At 41.5% G+C, this 18,958-nt stretch overlaps 1 protein-coding gene across 1 annotated transcript in view; it reads right to left on the bottom strand.

Moving 5' to 3' along the window:
* Nucleotides 1–10,075: 10,075 nt before the first annotated feature.
* Nucleotides 10,076–18,958, bottom strand: part of TSNAX (translin associated factor X) — a 57,580-nt gene continuing 48,697 nt past the window's right edge. The window contains exon 6 of the mRNA XM_075596843.1: nucleotides 10,076–11,265. Within this exon, the coding sequence (XP_075452958.1) occupies nucleotides 10,855–11,265 (411 nt within the window). The 3' untranslated portion in view covers nucleotides 10,076–10,854. The remainder of the gene's footprint in view (nucleotides 11,266–18,958) is intronic.

Raw genomic sequence — 18,958 nt, forward strand, 5'->3', positions numbered from 1 at the left:
CATGCAGTGCAGGCGCTCTGACTGAGGCAGCGGGGCCTCCGCCTTAAAAAGGCCTCCCGCCCTCCTTCTTGTTTTCCTCTTCCTTTGTTTAGATTTAGGCCTGTCTGATCTAAAAAAGACTGTGTGCCTAATGTTGAGGTCGATGGTTGGGTATTACTGGTTGATGTGTTGCCTGATCTATTCCCTGCTTGTTCTAACTCTGTGTCACTGTTTGAAAGTTCCCATTCTGTGGAAGATTCTTGTGTTTTAGAGTAATTCTTTTGGTTTTTATAGCTTTTATTGATCTTATACCTGAATATTTTATTATCTCTGAAGTCAACAGTCACGTATAAATTGATGCTGTTTTTGGATTTAATGTCTGTAGTTAGACTTTCAATATTCAGTTTCAATTGTTTTTCAAGATCAATAAACTCTATTGACTCTTTCCATGTTGGGATCTCTATTAGAAGTTTATCTATCTATTTCCAGATTTACCAGGTCTATTTTTTTTTATTTTCAAAATCAATCAGTAATTTGATAAGTTCTGCAGAACATTTTAGCAGAGCATTTCCCCATGCCTTCAACAAAATGTCATCAGTAATCTGATGTGAAGGTGGTAAATTAACACAAAGGCCTCTTGGCACCAATTCAGTTAAGTAATTTTCCAGGCTTGCTATTTCCCACCATAACTTTGTGTGCAAGCCATACATTTTATTAAGATCTAAGAAAAATCCATGTATGTCTTGGTTTATTGGTTCATCGGTAATATGTACTGTATCAGAAAATATATTTCTAGCCTCATTCTTCCATGCTGCATGATTTGCTGGTATACAGGTTGAATTACACCGGGGCTACCCAGTGTCCCCCAGACTCTTGGTTTTCGAGCCCAGTTATCCCAGACCCATTTCCCTCACAGGTATGGGTCTCCCCAAGTTATACTATGTATTAAAATATGTTTTATCATGTTGGGTGTATTTACTATAAATGTATACTCAGTCAGCCCGGGCATCCACATTAGTGCCGGTTGTCTGGATAGACACCGGAGTTCAAAGGCGGGAGGATGTCCAAAGGTGACCAAACTGTTTGGTGGGTGAGGAAGGGTGAATTGCCAGGTCCGGAGAACAAGGGGTACCCTGTGGGGACACCCTTTGAGTCTGCCAGACCTGGTAGAGCCTGCCCAGCAGGTGCAATGAGTTAGCCGGGGGAGATACAGCTCATAGGCACATTTCTCATTGGCTAATTCGTATTTCCCACCCACCCGGCTTTTCGAGCCAGCTTGGCACGCCTCTTCCGACATCAGCCAAATACGAGTCCCTATTCCTTTTGGCTAGTGGGAGGGAATTCCCACGCTGATTGGTCACTCCTCCTACTTCCTTGCTGAAGATAGAACAGCAAAAGGTATGTAAAGAGATGCCCCAGTCAGAGACCCAGACCATCCTGTGATTTGGTTTGGTGAGAGGAAACGGCGGTCACTGCTGCTCCACTGCTTTTTTTGTGGAGCAGCAGTGACCGCCGTTTCCTCTCACCAAACCGGTTTACCTACTTACGAGCAGGAGCACGCCACCGCGGTCAGCAACAGCAGCAAATTTCCTCAAACAGCACCTGGCAGCCTTACAGCTTCATCGGACATGCGGGCCAGCTGATTTAACCCTTCCACTACCGGACGCAGGTGAGGCAAGCAGTAGCTGGATATCTGATTTACTTTGGGGCTCTGTTCTGACAGGGCTCCGCTGTACTTCTACCAGCCTTGCTTTAAAAAGCCCCCCGTCTAGGTTTATGGGTTTATCATTGGAGGTTATTGATTCTATTGAATTTTATGTATATCTAGTTGCTGCGGCGTATTACTCCACTGTCTAATATATATCCACATACTGCAACGTTGTAGCATCAATCTTAGGGGCTCATACCCCCCCCCCCCTTTTCCATCCTGTGATTTGAACACACAGATACCTAGTAAGCTCATATAAACCCCCCAAATTACCACAAAATATATATATGTATATAAGTGTCAAAAGGAGTGCTACTGAGCGTGGCACTGTATACTACAAAAAACAAAACACAAAGGGAGCCCAGAGCTACATCTAATATGACAAAAATACAGTGAAATATATATATTATAAAAATATTACTTGTGAGCACATTCACATGTCCTTAGACAGTTCTGCAACCCTGCTTTTCGCCATTATCACCTAGCATACAGTGCTTCCACTGCAAGGGATTCTGGGAAATGACATGCAAATGAGCACACAGTGCCACCTTTTGTCTCAAGACCCCATCCCCTCCCCCCTCCTCCACCTACCCCATCCTCCCCCCATCCCCTACCCCCCCAACCCCTCCCCCCCCATCCCCTCTCCCCCCAACCCCTCCCCCCCATCCCCTCTCCCCCCAACCCCTCCCCCCCCATCCCCTCTCCCCCCAACCCCTCCCCCCCCATCCCCTCTCCCCCCAACCCCTCCTCCCCCATCCCCTCTCCCCCCATCTCCTCGGATCACTGGACCTCATCTATGTAAAATGCCTACCAATAATAAGTGTTTGCTGGAACTGAACCCAATCTCTGGGTTAATGAATCAGGACCTCCCCACTGGGAAAGGAGAGGCCCCAAAGACTCACACAACAAAGAGTCCCAATGGCTAGCCCAGTCGCAATTAAGATAATCTCCCTAAACGTGAAGGGCTTACAAAATAATAGAAAAAGGAGACTAGCTCTTCAAGAAATGAAAAGATCAGGGGGTGATATTATATTCTTACAGGAGACCCACTTTACAACTCAAGTTCCGACCAATTTATTTAAAAAAGGGTTCCCAATGAGCTTTTTCGCATCATTTAGTAGTAAAAAGAGAGGAGTCTCAATTTTGCTCCGACAGGGAACGCCATTCAATCATGTAAAAACAGTGGACCCAGAGGGTAGATTTTTAGTGGTTATATGGTTCACTCTCTGGTTCTGCAATCGCCCTGATCAATATATATGCACCTAACGAAAACCAAACAGAATGTTTAAAAACAGTCCTCGAAGGTGTTGACCCTGGATATTTGTCATCGGTAATAATCGGAGGTGACCTAAATATGGTTCTAAACCCCACCGAGGACAAATCATCCACAACGGGTCACCCCCACTCTGCCCACTCCCAACAAACTGGGAAAAGATTCAGGGAGATAATTAATGATTTCTCACTGATCGACATTTGGAGATCCCAACACCAGGGCCAAAAGGACTATACTTTCTACTCAGCTCCTCACCAGACCTATTCCCGTATAGACTACTTTTTGGTATCCAAGAATGTCCTAGAGGCCGCCTCAAATTCAGATATTGGTCCAATTACTTTTTCGGACCATGCACCCCTATCATTTTAACCCTCATCATCCCATTCGTAAAATCAAATTCCTATAACTGGAGATTAAATGGCTCCCTATTGAACCATCCTGAGATAGAGAGGTCAAAACAGCACTCAAGGACTATTTTTTCTTTAACTCCGGATCGGTTACATCTCCGGCGACCTTGTGGGAAGCCCATAAGGCTGCAATCAGAGATAAATTTATCTCCATCGCATCCCATAGGAAAAAGGTCAGACTAAAACTGCTTAAAGATTTGACAGACAAAATGATTAAGTTAGAGCAACAACATAAAACTAACCCGTCAAAGAAAATTTATAAAACTTTGACTACTGCTAGAACTGAATTAAAGCAAGTCCAATTAGAGGACGTAGAAAAAGCCCTCAGATGGACCAGCCAACAGTATTATGACAAGGGCAACAAGGCTGATAGACTCTTGGCTAGCAAATTGAGAGGGATATAGAAAAGGTCTCAAATTACAGCGATCAAAAATAGATCTGGAGAGATACTATATAATGATAAGAAAATAGCAGAAGAGTTCCCTAAATTTTATACCAAACTGTATAACTTAAGAACCCAAAATGGATACTCTGAACCAACAGCGTCGGAATCCATCGCAAAATATTTAGACAGCTGCCATTTACCCACATTAACAGAAGAGGAAAACTCTATACTTAATGCTGAAATATCAAAAGAGGAATTGGCAGAAGCTGTAAGAGTACTGAAAGTGTCTAAGTCCCCCGGCCCTGATGGATTCACCAATGTCTATTATAAGAGATTCCTACCAATATTATCCACGCATCTGTTAAAAATGTTTAACTTTTTATGGAAGGGAACCCGATCCCAACATCAATGTCCCTAGGCAACTTAGCAATTATACACAAAGATGGAAGAGACCCGATGCAATGTGGAAGTTATCGTCCAATCTCCCTTCTACACAATGACCTCAAATTATATTGTAAAATTTTAGCAAATAGGCTGAACCCTATACTAATTAGAAAAGAAAAGGAAACACCCTTTTACTTGCACTCATTGTTTGAATTGAAGTGATGAAAAAAGTTAATACTTATTATTTTATTTAATTATGCTACTTAAAATAAATGGGTTTAGACAGAATTTGTTACATAGTTAAATATAATACCTTGTAGTGGAGCATAGCCTGATATTACCTCGGTAAATTGTTCCAGCACTCAGAGGCACTCAGAGGCTCTTCTTACTCACCACCCTTTACTGCATTTGTTTATTTGCATCGGATGCATTTCTCTGTGGAAATTTACATGTAATGTGTGCAGTTTTGTAAAATCAAGCAGCTTTGTAGCATCAAGACTGTCAGCCTTAGGTACCTGTTTTGAATTAATGCAGGTCCCCAACAATTTTTAAATTAGTGCTGGATTTAGGAATTTCTTGATTACCTTCGTGAGTCCAATCACTGCAATTTAGTATCTATTTGAAGGGCACCCATTCCTGATCCAGTTTATATGTTGATATATGTTGGTCTGTTTTGTATGTTTGAGGTTCTGTCTAAACCCATTTATTTTAAGTAGCATAATTAAATAAAATAATAAGTATTAACTTTTTTCATCACTTCAATTCAAACAATGAGTGCAAGTAAAAGGGTGTTTCCTTTTCTTTTCTAATTAATATAACCCAATTCCCCTTGTGCACCTTTGTCATTATTAGTTTTTTCACTAGGCTGAAGCGAGAGTCACCATTTTCCCTTTCCCTCCCCCCTTCCTTCCCTTGTTAGTATCCAATGAACCCTATACTACCCAGACTAATAAACACAGACCAAGTCGGGTTTGTCGCGGGCAGACAAGCCTCAGACAACACCCGCAAGATAATTAACATAGTCGATCATGTGCACCTCACAGGAACTAAAGCAGTATTATTAAGCCTGGACGCAGAGAAGGCGTTCGATAGAATTGATTGGCTATTTCTAGATAACACTCTGTGCAAATTCGGTTTTAAGGACACATACATAGGAGGGTGTCCGTAGGCTTTACCATGACCCATCGGCTATGGTAAAACTACCAGGGGGCAGTTTACAACGATTCAACATTAAAAACGGCACAAGGCAGGGTTGCCCCCTATCTCCCCTCCTCTTTGCTCTGACTATAGAATCAATAGCATCCAAAATACGAGAAAATGTTGATATCCAGGGTATAGAAATTGGGAATAAAAAATATAAGATATCCTTGTTTGCCGACGATATAATCCTAACTCTGTCCAGACCTCAGACTTCCCTTCCCAACCGTCAAAAGGAATTACTGGACTTCGGCAAAATATCAGGATATAAAATCAACAACGATAAATCCGAAGCCCTAAACCAAAACCTACCAGAGCCAGAGGTGAATTTATTAAAACTAAATTTTAATTATAGATGGAGTTCCTCATACATTAAATATCTGGGAGTAAACGTATCAAGGAACTACCAATCCCTATATCAACACAATTATCCAGCCCTTTCCAGGAAAATTAAAAACGATCTGGATAAATGGGAAGGTTACCAGATATCATGGATCGGGAGAATGATTTCGGTCAAAATGAATATACTCCCCAGATTGTTATATTTTTTCCAGACACTCCCGGTCCATGTACCCGGATCAGAATTGAAAAATATCCAGAAAAGGCTGTTTCATTTTATTTGTCAGGGTAAAAGACCCAGGATTTCTAGATCAGTTCTGTTATCATCAAGAGCGAGGGGAGGCCTTGGAGTCCCAGATATCGCAAGATATTATCAGGCTACCCAATTAAGACTTGCAGTAGTATGGAATGCCAACCCGGATCAATATTGCTGGCTAGACATAGTCACAATATGCCAGAACGCCTTCTCTGCCAACATGTCTTTGGACCCTGAACAGAAGTGACACACAAATCTGTAAATTTAAATTAGGAGCGATGAGGCATACTTGGGAGATCTGGTTGAAATCTAAATTTAAATATAAGCTCACAACCACCAATTCGCAACGCACCCCAATCTTCAAAAACCCCAAATTTCCCCCTGGTTGTGAACCCAGACACCTTGACCAATTCAAATCAAAGGGTATCGGGGCGATCGCTGATCTATTGAGTCTAGGAAAGTTCCTGAGCTACCAGGGACTAAGAAACAGATATGAAATTCCTGAATTGGACACGTTTAAATATCTCCAAATTCGGCACTTCACACAGAAAATAGCCCCAACATTAGAATTCCCCTCTCACTAATATCTAGAAGCTGTGCCGTAACACTGCTCATCAAAAAGGTCTAATAACTAAAATCTACACTGAAATGGAGATGTCAGCAGATCCCCCTGTCCACGAGTATATGCTCAAATGGGCAGCTGAATTTAACGTAGTTATAGACAGAGAGGAATGGGAAGATATATGGGAATCTGCCTCAGGAACTTCCATAAGCACCACGATGAAAGAAAATATTTACAAAATACTATTCCACTGGTATCTTACCCCAGTGAGAATAAGACAAATCTACCCTCTGGCCTCCGACCTATGCTGGAGAGGCTGTGGACAAAGGGGAGACATGGCCCACATTTGGTGGACTTGTCCAGATTCAGAAATATTGGCTTACCATACAAACTATGATAAAAGAGGTCACAGACCTCACTATACCCATTGATCCATTGACCTACATACTGGCCAGACCAATGGAGAATATTGACCAACCAGTAAGGAAATTAATCTCCATCATTCTCACAGCGGCTAGATGTGCAGTGGCAGCCTCATGGAAAAAGGTATCACCCGTCTCCAAGCAAACAGTGAAAAGAAGAATTAATGAGCTAATGCTCATGGAAAAGCTGTCAGCCTTCCTAAAAGGAAACACAACAGCTTTCTATAAGATACGGGAACCATGGCTGATCTTACAAACAAGGCCAAGACCCCCTAATTGAATGAGGACACTCGGGACTCTGAGCCGATGGAGAAGGTGTCGGTGTCTGGTGACGCGGGTAAGGGGTTGGGGCTGAGGAGGCACCCCCCCAACCTTCCCTTGGTTTACTGTGTTCACCCTTTCTCTTTTTCTTGCCTTTCCTTCTTGGTCCATTAAGTGGACTAAAGGCCTTGCAAGAGCATTCTCTACCTTAAAAATTGATTAAAAAAACTCTGTATTAGGCTAAGGAATAACACTATGACTGTTCAAATGTAAACATGCCTAATAAAAAATTTTGAAACAAAAAATATTACTCGTGAGCACATTCACATGTCTTAGACAGGTCTCTTGAAAAAAGGGTCATTTAGTTTAACCCTTTGGCCAAAGCATTATAAGCCTGCGAGCCACTTCAAGGCATGACCAGATATCGCAGGTCCTAACACCAACTGATTAAAATTCTTATTTACCTGTATAATTACAGGAAGAATGATCTGCATTGGATCTGTCACAACCAGCTGCATGAAAAGACATTTGGAAAGTGGGGAGGGGCGAGCTTAAAACCTGGCGAGCTTAAAACCTGACTTGGGCCGGTGATGCAAAGGCTGGCTTTTCAAAGTCGCTGTGTTGCAAATAACAGAGCACCCGGCTTCATTTTTGGAGCTAAGAAAGCCTGCCTAGCTGAGGTTAAGTCAGACGCGAGGTCCAAGTTCTCGTTTTAGAACCTAGTGGTCGCGACTAAGGTTTTTAGCTGAAAAGAGAACCAGCAAGCCCGAGTGGATATCCTGGTCAGTGTGAGCCTTCCAAACCAGGCCGCCTGCACCTATTTGAGCCTAGTTTTCACCCCCAGAAAGTGTGTATTTCGTCTTTACTTTGTATATTCATAGTGTGTATGCGGGTTTACCTGAATAAACATTTTATTCCACCATCTTGTTTTGCCTAGTGAAATATCCGGTATAAAAGTGTCAAAAATCCTGGTCTCCCGTGACACTCATAATAGAAGATTCCCATATTGAAGAGACATACTGTAATGTGACCACTCATAAAACCAGTCCTGTTTGTCCGGTCTGTAACCTGGCTAGGGAAGTATGGGAAAGCGGGACACCAGAACCCCACCTAGGAAGGAGCCTGGGTATCCCTCATACCCGACCAGAGTCCCTTGAGTATAAATATTGGCAATATCCGTGAGAGTTCCATATGAGTGTTAACAGCAATGTTTAGTATGTACTCCTAGTATCATACCAGATAAAATCTCTTTCATAAAGTGCCATTAACGTCGTGAAAAGCATTAGAGGTACATTACCTTTTTGTACCCACTTTTGCTCAATAAATACCTTATATAGTTGCTTCCAGCCCTCTCCATTTTTCCAATGCTGTGCTCTGCTTTTTAATCTTCACCCTCATGTTGACTAAATAACCTAAAATGAAATGCTTTTCCTTCTACATGGTCTGTTCAGAATTACTAAAAGGAAGGCTAGCTGAAAATCTGACATCTCCATCTCTTGAATTCATATTTTTTTTAAAAATCATTTGGTATATTGTTTTAAAATCATTTGGTATTAGGTTTTATACTATTAAATAACCAAAAGTTAGAGATTATAACAATAGCTAGTTATGATCACTGATACTTATGACAAAAACACCTGTTGTCTAGCTTGTTTGCTGCATTTATGTTAGTAATGAGAATGTGTAAATTGTTGATGCACCTTTTGATCAAAGAGGTCATATTCCTTTCCACTTATTTCTAATGTTTGATGACTTTGTGAAATACTCAGCAAAGGTCCGCTATTGGTTGGTTTATAGATTTGTTTGGTGGTTTACAATGTTGTGGTAATTTGATCAGTTTGAAAGTTTCCTTGAGTTTAAAGGACTTTAACCTGAAAAAATTAAAAAGGGGCTTTACTTTAGAATTTGTTTGACAATACTTCTATGTAACATTGTAGAATATGGCAGATTAAGGCTGATCTTTATTTGATGACGTACAGGCAGTCCTCCGTTATCCAATAGAATCCGTTCTGGAAGTAGCGTTGGATAGTGAAACCGTTGTAAAGTGACTCCATGCTAATCAGTGGCGGTGAGCGTTGGATAACGCATTCAGGCATCGAAAAACAGCCCATATGGTTGCATTGTAAAGCGTTGGATATGCCATTCGTTGTTAAGTGAAAATTGGATAGCGAGGACTACCTGTACTGTACATCCTACTGTGATCCTGTGTTTATCTTTACTCTGCACTGTGTTCAATTGTTCATTTTAATACTGTAAACCTGTGAAGCCTGCTAATAAAATATACTATAATGTTTTAATAATACTTTAAAAATTAACATTTCCATGGTAAACAAATGTTTTGGAGGGTGTTTACAATCTCTTGCCAAGTTTGTTGTCAGGCCTTAATTTTGCGAGTAACTTGATGTTTTTGTTTGTAAAGTTACAATAAAACATTTGAATTCAAGTTTTCATAATGGGGTATAATCTGCCTTTAAGGGTGATTTTTTTTTCTAACGAATTAAATTACACTGATATTTTTTTTACATATCGTACTTTTGCAATTATCCGATAGCAGGCTACTATTTAACTTTATCAAAATTAACCAAAGACACGATTAGGGGTTAGATCTGAGTGATTAACAACATAGTATCTTGCAATTCTTTTTACAGTTAAAACAGCATAAGCTGAGACTTGGGAGGGGTTTGACTTCCATTGGACTGAGCAAAACCAGTATAGGTAAATTGTCTGCTCAAATCCTTTTCCATCTCATTGGTAGAATATGATTTAGGTACCCGAACGACAAATGGTTTTAAATATGATAACATTTGTTTAAGAAAGCAAATTACTTTTTTCAGAATGAGTTCTGTGGGACTGTTTACTCATACCTATAAGTACCTAAAATTATCCAAAACAATGAGGAACAGAAAGTCAAAATGTGGTTTATTTTTGTTTTCAGTGGACATTTGACAAAAATGATGTTTAAAACAAACAAATCAGATATTCATTAACCAACTTTCAGCTGCATTGTTTCTTTAATCAAGCACACAAAAATGCCCTGAAAATAGTAACTAGATAATATTGGAATGCAATTGAACATTTAAAAAAAATATATGAATATACTGAAAGCATGTTTAAATTGCTAATGGACAGCTAACATTTAAAAACTGTATCAAGTAGCAATTAACAATAAACATAAGCTTTACATCTTTCGTGCTGGCAGAGCAAGGCATTGGACAATATGTAAAACTGAAATGTAAACCCTTAAAGAACAGAATTTGAAATGAGAATACAGAGTAGGAATCAATGTATATTTAAAAATTGGATCCTTGGTGCATCTTCATTAAGAAAACATTGGTCTGTGTCCAGAACCATGAACACAAATAGGGGTTTCAGGAAAGAACTAATAATAAAATGCTGTAGTTTCATATTTAAATTTGCAGTTGCATAAAATGTCTAAGTAATTTGGAATAGACCATCTGCGATTCTGTGCAACACTGTATACATTTTGTAAAGAGTACATTGGAAGTGACATACAATGGTAAAGGTCTTCATCACTGATCCTAAAAAGACTATTTACTGTAACTGTGCTGTTTCTAGAAAGCAACCATTCAAATGCCTAGTAACTTTAAAAAAAAAAAAAAAGAAGGATTACTAACACACTTATAGCTTATCCCATTTCAGTCCAACACAAAGTCATGCCTCTTAAGAAATGCCCTCATCATGTTCAATTAATTCACCTTTGGAAGAAAACACGTCCGCCAGCATATGCTTAGGAATTTCAGAACCTCTCACTTTCAAGGTGTAACAGGCATTTTCCACTTTTGCCAGGCTTTGCTTCAATGCATACAGCTTACGAGAGATTTCGTAGGGCCCAGTGTTTCCAATGTAAGAGAACCCATCAAAGATCTCACGTAAGAACTGGCTCAGTTCAAAGGGTGTGTCAATGTCGCCGTTCCCAACGCTGCCTATGCACAAGCGCATCAACTCTCCAGTGAGATCAGCTACACCAAGCAGGTAATCCACAGGAGTCACCTGGAGGCTCCAGACATGTGGGTGTGATGGTTGCTTATCTTCTAAATCTGACAATGGCCCATCAAGTGAATTCGATGAGGTCTATAAGTAGGTAGGGGAAAAAAAGAAAACAATTACCACTGTCTAAATATTTGTTGATATCTGTTAGATTTATACCATTCAGAACACAAAACCCCAGCAAGCTCTTTTTGGGAACCCCTGAGCCCCCACAAAATATATGTATGTATTTAAGTGTCAAAATGGAGTGCTATTGAGCATGGCATATGTATACAACAGACGACAGAGAAGCCCAATGCTACATCCAACATGACAGAAATACACAGTAAAATTAGTTAGTAGGTCCTTTCATTCTACTGGATATAGATCCAATGTGGTCTTTCTCCCTCCTCATAGAGGTAAATGAGAATTTTAATCCTAATAGAGGTATATTAGTATTTTATCTGGTAGTGTTAGGACTTGCGAACGGGTGTCTGCCTTGACGTGGCTCGCAAGCTTACAACGCTTTGGCCAAAGGGTTAAACTAAATGACCCTTTTTCAAGAGAATATATAAATATTTTACTGTGTATTTATGTCATGTTGGATGTAGCATTGGGCTTCTCTGTCGTCTGTTGATTTATACCATTCAACAAGATTATTTGTAGGTTTTATTGGAACATGGAGTGTTCCATAAATACACATTAAGGTAACTGTGAACAACTCTTGCTGGTCCATTTAAAGGGCAGTACAACCTGTGATTATTCTAAACTGTTCCAGGAATACTGCAGCTAATAAAAGACTATAGTATAGCACTTGTCACACAGCATAATTAAAATTTTCACCAAACTAGCCTTCAAAATGAATATGAAATGCTTCTGGTAGAGAATACAGGATTCAAGCATATCAGCTATTTAGAAACATACCAGATGTTACTACTCCCGTTAATGTTATGTGCAGTATTAACCCAAGTACCATTGAAAGCAATGGTAATATGTGCGTTCACCTTAATGCATTCAATATTTAACACGTTATTTCTTATTCCACGTTAACAGATATAATGTCTGCCACATCTGTATGTTTATCATCTGTTTGACTACTAATGGTATCATAAATACTTTGTAAATAATGACAATACTAAAAGTATAGAACAAAAAACACAATAAGCCCTAGTGCTACATCCAACTTGACAAATTGTATAGTTGAACTACAGATGCAGCACTATGGAAGGTCGTGCTACCACCCTTAAATCAACTGCGGCACCGTATTTATTTAATCTGTGCTTGTGTGTGCTCATTGTCTCAGTTAGGAGATTAATGGCCCATTGGGGTTAACACAACAGTGGTCCCTCCGTCTGAATGGGACTCACACTGTGTAAATCCTACCTGTTTGCATCTGTCTATAAGAGACACACAGTAAGCGTGAGACTGTATAAATTACTCTAGATAAAAAAAAAAAATCCGGGGAGCAGTGGCTATACCAAATAACAAAAATTACATAGAGCAGTATAGTGGTGATATCAGTGAACAGTAGTCTTCCAAAGTTCCTACTCACACTTTGGACTTTCCAAAACTGTGGCAATGTAGAGAGTTGCAAAGATGTTAGCATCCCGATGTGAAAACAGCGTTCGTGTAGATCAAAAGAGCAATTTTACTTTCACACAGACCCCTCAACGCATTTTGCTAGAACTGCTTCGTCAGGAGTATTGGTAACCACCCTCATCTAGAGGGTTGATATACCTTAGTCTAATTAGAGCCCGCCATTCGCCTATTAATCTGCCTATCATAATAACGCATCACTTAGTAATTGCAATTGCCCGTATTAGTAACATAGATGTGTGAGAGTTTAGCATCCAAAATATTACACATTATTTATAGTCCCTAGAATTATCTACATATTTCTGGTGTAGTCATATGTATGTCTTTTGACCAATTTGGTCTTTTTCTGATTAACTTTGTATAAATAATGTGTGTAATATTTTGGATGCTAAACTCTCATAAATTTATGTTACTAATACCGACAATTGCAATTACTAAGTGATGCGTTATGATAGGCAGATTAATGGGCGAATGGTGAGCTCTAATTAGACAAGAGGGTATATAAGCCCTGTAGATGTGGGTGGTGCCCAAAACTCCTGACGAAGCAGTTCAAGCGAAACACGTTGAGTGTTTGGATTTCATCGGTGAATGCCCAGAATCTGAAGATCAGCAGCTTCAAGCTTCCCCCGTCGGACTGGAAGAACCGGAAGTGACGTAACGGGAAGTGGGAGCACGCGGACGCAACTGATGCAGCCAGAGCAAGTGGTAAGACTGAAGCACACCTGGCTCTTGGGTTATCATTCTAACTGCCCGTATGTCTCTACTTTGATCTAAGCCTTGAATCTAAGGGTCTGTGTGAAAGTAAAGTGTTTGCTCTTTTGATCTACACTAGTGCTGTTTTGTCTTCTTTTTGGAGAACATCAGAATACCCACATATTTACACATTACCACAGTTGTGGAAATACTTGATTTAACGTCCAAAGTGTGAGTAGAAACTTTGGAAGACTATTGTTCTATATTTTCACTGATATCCCAATTATACTGCTCTATGTAGTTTCTATTTTTGTCATTTGGTATAGTCACTGCTCCCCTGATTTTTTGGAATCTATTGCTTGGAGAAGACTTGGAACAGTCTTAAGGGTCAAGTAGAGGCTTACTTCTAATCACATATTATGCTTTTATTTATTTTATTTACTATCACTGAGTTGCACATTCACTTAAGAGTGTTTAGAGCACACCATCTGTTTTTGTGTGCATGAATCAGTCACTCTACCTGCGCGCCTTTAATAGGTGATCCCACGACTTTTATTTTATTGATATGATTACATTTTATTTATATGATAAACAGTGTTGAAGCAGGGGGTCTCCGGAGCTGAATCACATTAATTTCATATCCGGGTTCACCCTGCTTCCCGTTACAGGCCCCGTTATGGGGTGCTGGTATCCCCACCGTGTTTAAATTCTCCAGCGTCATGGCCTACGTGACCGGGACATTTAAACAATGCAGGAAGATACCAGCACCCCATAATGGGGCCTTTAACTCAGGAAGCAGGGGGTCCCTGAGGCTGAAATTAAAGCGGTTCAGCTCTGGAGACCCCCTGTTTCAATACTGTGTTATCGAAATAAAGTAAAAGCAGCTTCATTACCTTAGCGGTCACGTAGGCCGTGACGCGTGAGAATTTAAACAGGGTGGAAGACGAGAGAGAGCATTAGAGGTGAAAAGGAGACAGTTATGAGCAGAGCACAGGATATGAGCAGGGACATAGCGAGAGATCAGAGCTAATTTGTAGGAAGAAGCAGATGTGTGGAGAGTCTTTAAAGGTAAGGAGGAGAACTTTGTAGGTGATGCGCAACTTGATGGGAAGACAGGACAAGGATTTAAGGAGATGAGCAGATACAATAACCAACATTCCCCACGGAGACAGTTGAGAAATACAAGATAAACATTAACTCCCCTTCAGTATCCCTACTAAAACTGAACACTTTCAAACTTTCTATAATTATTTAAAACAACTTAATGTTTATTAGTAATATGGATTGTCAAACGGCACTCCTCAGAATTTGTGAATAAATATAATGTATTTGTTTGAGTGCACATGGGAAATCCCCCACTGTTCCTGTAAAATTCTAATGTAACAATATGTGGGAAGCTCCAGCACTTCAATAAAGACCAGACATCAGTCTTCATTGGCAATGCAATATAAAGAACTGTAACATATGCAATTAAGATTGTGATACAAAAGTGAAAGAGGGGGGGGGGGGAGGAAGAGAATACACCGCCACAAGAATTTATTTTGCTATTGCCAAAATTTTTTATATGAAATGTGTTACAAAAAGGAAACATGAGTACAAATCCCCCACATTTCTAAAATAATGAATTGTTAATTAAACATTAAGGGGCCTATGCTAGTAGCCTTCATAAACCAACTTGCTGGGTCTGTTACGCCTGAGACAAAGGCCCCGTTATGGGGCGCCGATATCTGCTGTGCATTTAAAGGTCTTGCGTCACCTGACCATGGGTGAGTCGCGCAAGCGTTTAAGTAGAGATTTTGCCGAGACAATGTGCCTATATGTATCTGGGAATCCGACCTGTTCCCGGGTACATTTTTGGGGTATCCAGCAACTCTGGACCCTGACTAGTTAAGACACATTCTGACAACATTTTCTCTGCAAAACCCCACTTAAAAACACATAGCCCAGCAATCTCTGCTTGGTGGCACTCCTGGAAAGGTTAAAAAAAAACAAAAAACTATTTTTTTATTGTCGCATCATTTTACAATATGGTTATACAACAGTTAGGCTCAAGTACCGACACTCCTGAGCCCCAATACATGGATCAGAGGTAACCAAACGGGCTTAACCTTTATTAGTGAGCCTGGTCGTCGTCCTCCCCCATCCTCCACCGTCACACCATACCCAGGGACTTAGGACATGTAAAAGTATAGTCTGGACCCCCAGACATCCGTGGGAACAACCCATGAGGCAATGGAGCCTAGCGGGGACCACCCGGAGGCATACAGACACCGTGGGTACCCCCCGGGGTGCACTGTGGGGCCTGCGGACACCCGTGGGGACCCCCGCCGGCCTGTGGTATTAATCCTGTGTTTATAAAAAATAAATATGCATGATCGGGACATTTCCATGCATAGGAGATACTGGCATCCCATAACAGGGCCTGTATCTCGGAAAGTAGGGGGTCCCCGGACCTAAAACCAATGCGGTTCAGCTCCGGAGACCCCCTGCTACATTACTGTAATGTTTAAAATTAAATAAAACCATTGCGATTGCCTGTGAGAGGCGCGCAGTAAGAGTGACTGATTCAGCCTCTTACTGCACATCTATTACAGAAAGGCAGACCCTGGTAGGACTTGCACAGCAAGGACCCCTGCTGTGTTAATCCGATGGGCCATTATGTCTGTCGCGGCAAAACTAGTGAATACATCGCAACCTACACAGGGCACGACGCAAAATTTACCCAGGTAAAAGTTTGGATAACGGCCGCTGCATCTGTACCAGAACGGGACTGGGTTTGTAGTTGTCACCGCTATTGTTGGGGGTAGCCCTGGAGACCTTCCAGGCGATCTCATCAATGGGCAGCGATGACTACAGGCATGTAAAGTCTTTGCTACTCACACAGTATGCCCTCACACCGGAGGCATACCGTGGTATGTTCAGGGCGGGCGAAAAGACTGGCAAGGAGTCCTACAGATGCAGCGGCCATTATTTTAACAAATAACGCAGTGTATACCTCGGAATACCCATGTCATGGCACGAGATTTCTTCCAACCATACCACCTTAAAACGCGAGTGCAGGCGAGTGCATAAAATGGCATTTTAGTGTTCTGGCTTTTAAACACCCGAAATTGACACAGTAGCACAGTACTGTACACATTACAATTCATTCATTTCATTGCATTTAATTGCACACAATCCATGAAATTCAAGCAAAGCAACCGTGATAAACACGTGTGCCTGGGGCGATTGGCTGCGTTCATGCCACGTGGAGTACAGCAGCGCACACGAAAACGGCACAGTGATTTGTTAAAATAATGGCCGCTGTATCTGTATTTGCATTTTTCATCCAGATTTATTCAGCAGTGGGTGGGAGGGAAGTGATGCCACCAAATATCATAGTTTATTGGACTTGATGTTTAAAGAACAACTCCTCCAGAGTTGTCCCACTGATGTGTGGGATTGGGTATTTGACCGCAAACCAGCAACTTGCCATGCTGTAGCCATCATGGTGAATGAGTATGTGACTATTCGTGCACTGTCACACAAAAAGGGATCTGCACAGATTGGAGCCAGTCCGGCTCGGGCAAAGAACAGTCCACTACACTGGAAGCCAAAGCCAGCTGCTGAGGGGGGTACACCCAAGATAGCAGAGTTTAAGCACGAGCGCAGATGCTATCAGTGCAACAAAATGGAAAATATTAAGCCTGATTGTCCAGACCAGACAAAGTCTGGTAATCCCCATCAGGGACAATGTTCTCCAGCTGCGAGGCCAGTCACCGCCATGCGACAGGCACACACAGAGGAGTAGAGTGCAGCCGTCCAGCCAGCCCAGCAAGGGACTCAGACAGTGAAATCTACACCTGCAGCCAGTGGAACAGCACTGGAGACGGGGGACATCAGATTGCAACGGTCGATTTGCAGTCCAACGATGTCCGGCTAAAGCATGAGGCCAGTGTCCATAGGGGATCACCCTTGCTCGATTCCAGGCCACGGTCACTCTGGTCCAATCTGATATGGTGGGACCAGAGGATCTGCTCCCGGGAACAGGGATGCAGGTGATCATGCCAGACGGGGGATCAAGGTCAATCAGGGTCGCCAGGGTCTCTCTCGATTGGGGTGCCGGTCGAGGCATGAGGGACATGGGTATTTTACCTGAGTTGGATATTGAGGTGCTCCTGATAACGATCTGGGGCATCTTGTTTGTTCTTCTGCTGGAGAAGCTGCACTGGTTGCAGCGATAACAAAGAGCAAGAGTAGGGCACTTGCCCAGGCAGGGGAGCCTTTGGTACCCCTGCCACCTGATGATCTCGCCGTCCCCCTGCATTTGGGATCAACAGCTCCTGGAGTCTCTGAGGAGACCAAGCAGGTAAGTCAGACAGAGTTGCGACATTGTACTGACCTAACTACCCATTTACCTGTTCCCCTATCATCTGACTTAATGACAGGGGGAGAGTGGCCGGAGCTGGGGGCGCAGTTCAGGGACTCGGTGCAATCCAATCCCAGCTTAGAGGGCATGAGACTTCGGGCATTCGAGTCTGCCTTTGAGACTGGGTCGGCTCGGTACTTATGGCACGAGGGCTCTTGTATGGACATCATGATTCTAATGCTCCAGATAGAGTGTGGACTGGTAGAAGACAGTTAGTGGTACCCAGGGAGTATAGGCAGCAGTAATTGCATGTAGCCCATGCTATTCCACTGGCGGGGCATCAGGGAGTCACTCGAATGAGAGCCCGGCTGCTGCTGCGTTTCTACTGGCCAGGAGCATGAAGGGCAGTGGCACAGTTTTGACGGTCCTTTAGGCAGTGAGGCATTTAAAGTGAGGTTTTTAAGTGATACAGTTAGACTACAGTTAATATATATATATATAGTTAATATACTCACCTTCTTCATGCAAGACCAATAACCTCAGCTGATATGACATGGATCTAATTGCATTCTCTTCACAGGTATGTTCCTGATGTTGAAACCCTGTGTATAAGACTGAATCTGGCCTTGTTGAATTGATATATAAGTATGTTCCTGATGTTGAAACCCTGTGTATAAGACTGAATCTGGCCTTGTTGAATTGATATATAAGTATGTTCCTGATGTTGAAACCCTGTGTATAAGACTGAATCTGGCCTTGTTGAATTGATATATAAGTATGTTCCTGATGTTGAAACCCTGTGTATAAGACTGAATCTGGCCTTGTTGAATTGATATATAAGTATGTTCCTGATGTTGAAACCCTGTGTATAAGACTGAATCTGGCCTTGTTGAATTGATATATAAGTATGTTCCTGATGTTGAAACCCTGTGTATAAGACTGAATCTGGCCTTGTTGAATTGATATATAAGTATGTTCCTGATGTTGAAACCCTGTGTATAAGACTGAATCTGGCCTTGTTGAATTGATATATAAGTATGTTCCTGATGTTGAAACCCTGTGTATAAGACTGAATCTGGCCTTGTTGAATTGATATATAAGTATGTTCCTGATGTTGAAACCCTGTGTATAAGACTGAATCTGGCCTTGTTGAATTGATAT

The sequence above is a fragment of the Ascaphus truei genome, chromosome 4 (genome assembly GCF_040206685.1).
Source record: "Ascaphus truei isolate aAscTru1 chromosome 4, aAscTru1.hap1, whole genome shotgun sequence".
Lineage (NCBI taxonomy): Eukaryota > Metazoa > Chordata > Amphibia > Anura > Ascaphidae > Ascaphus > Ascaphus truei.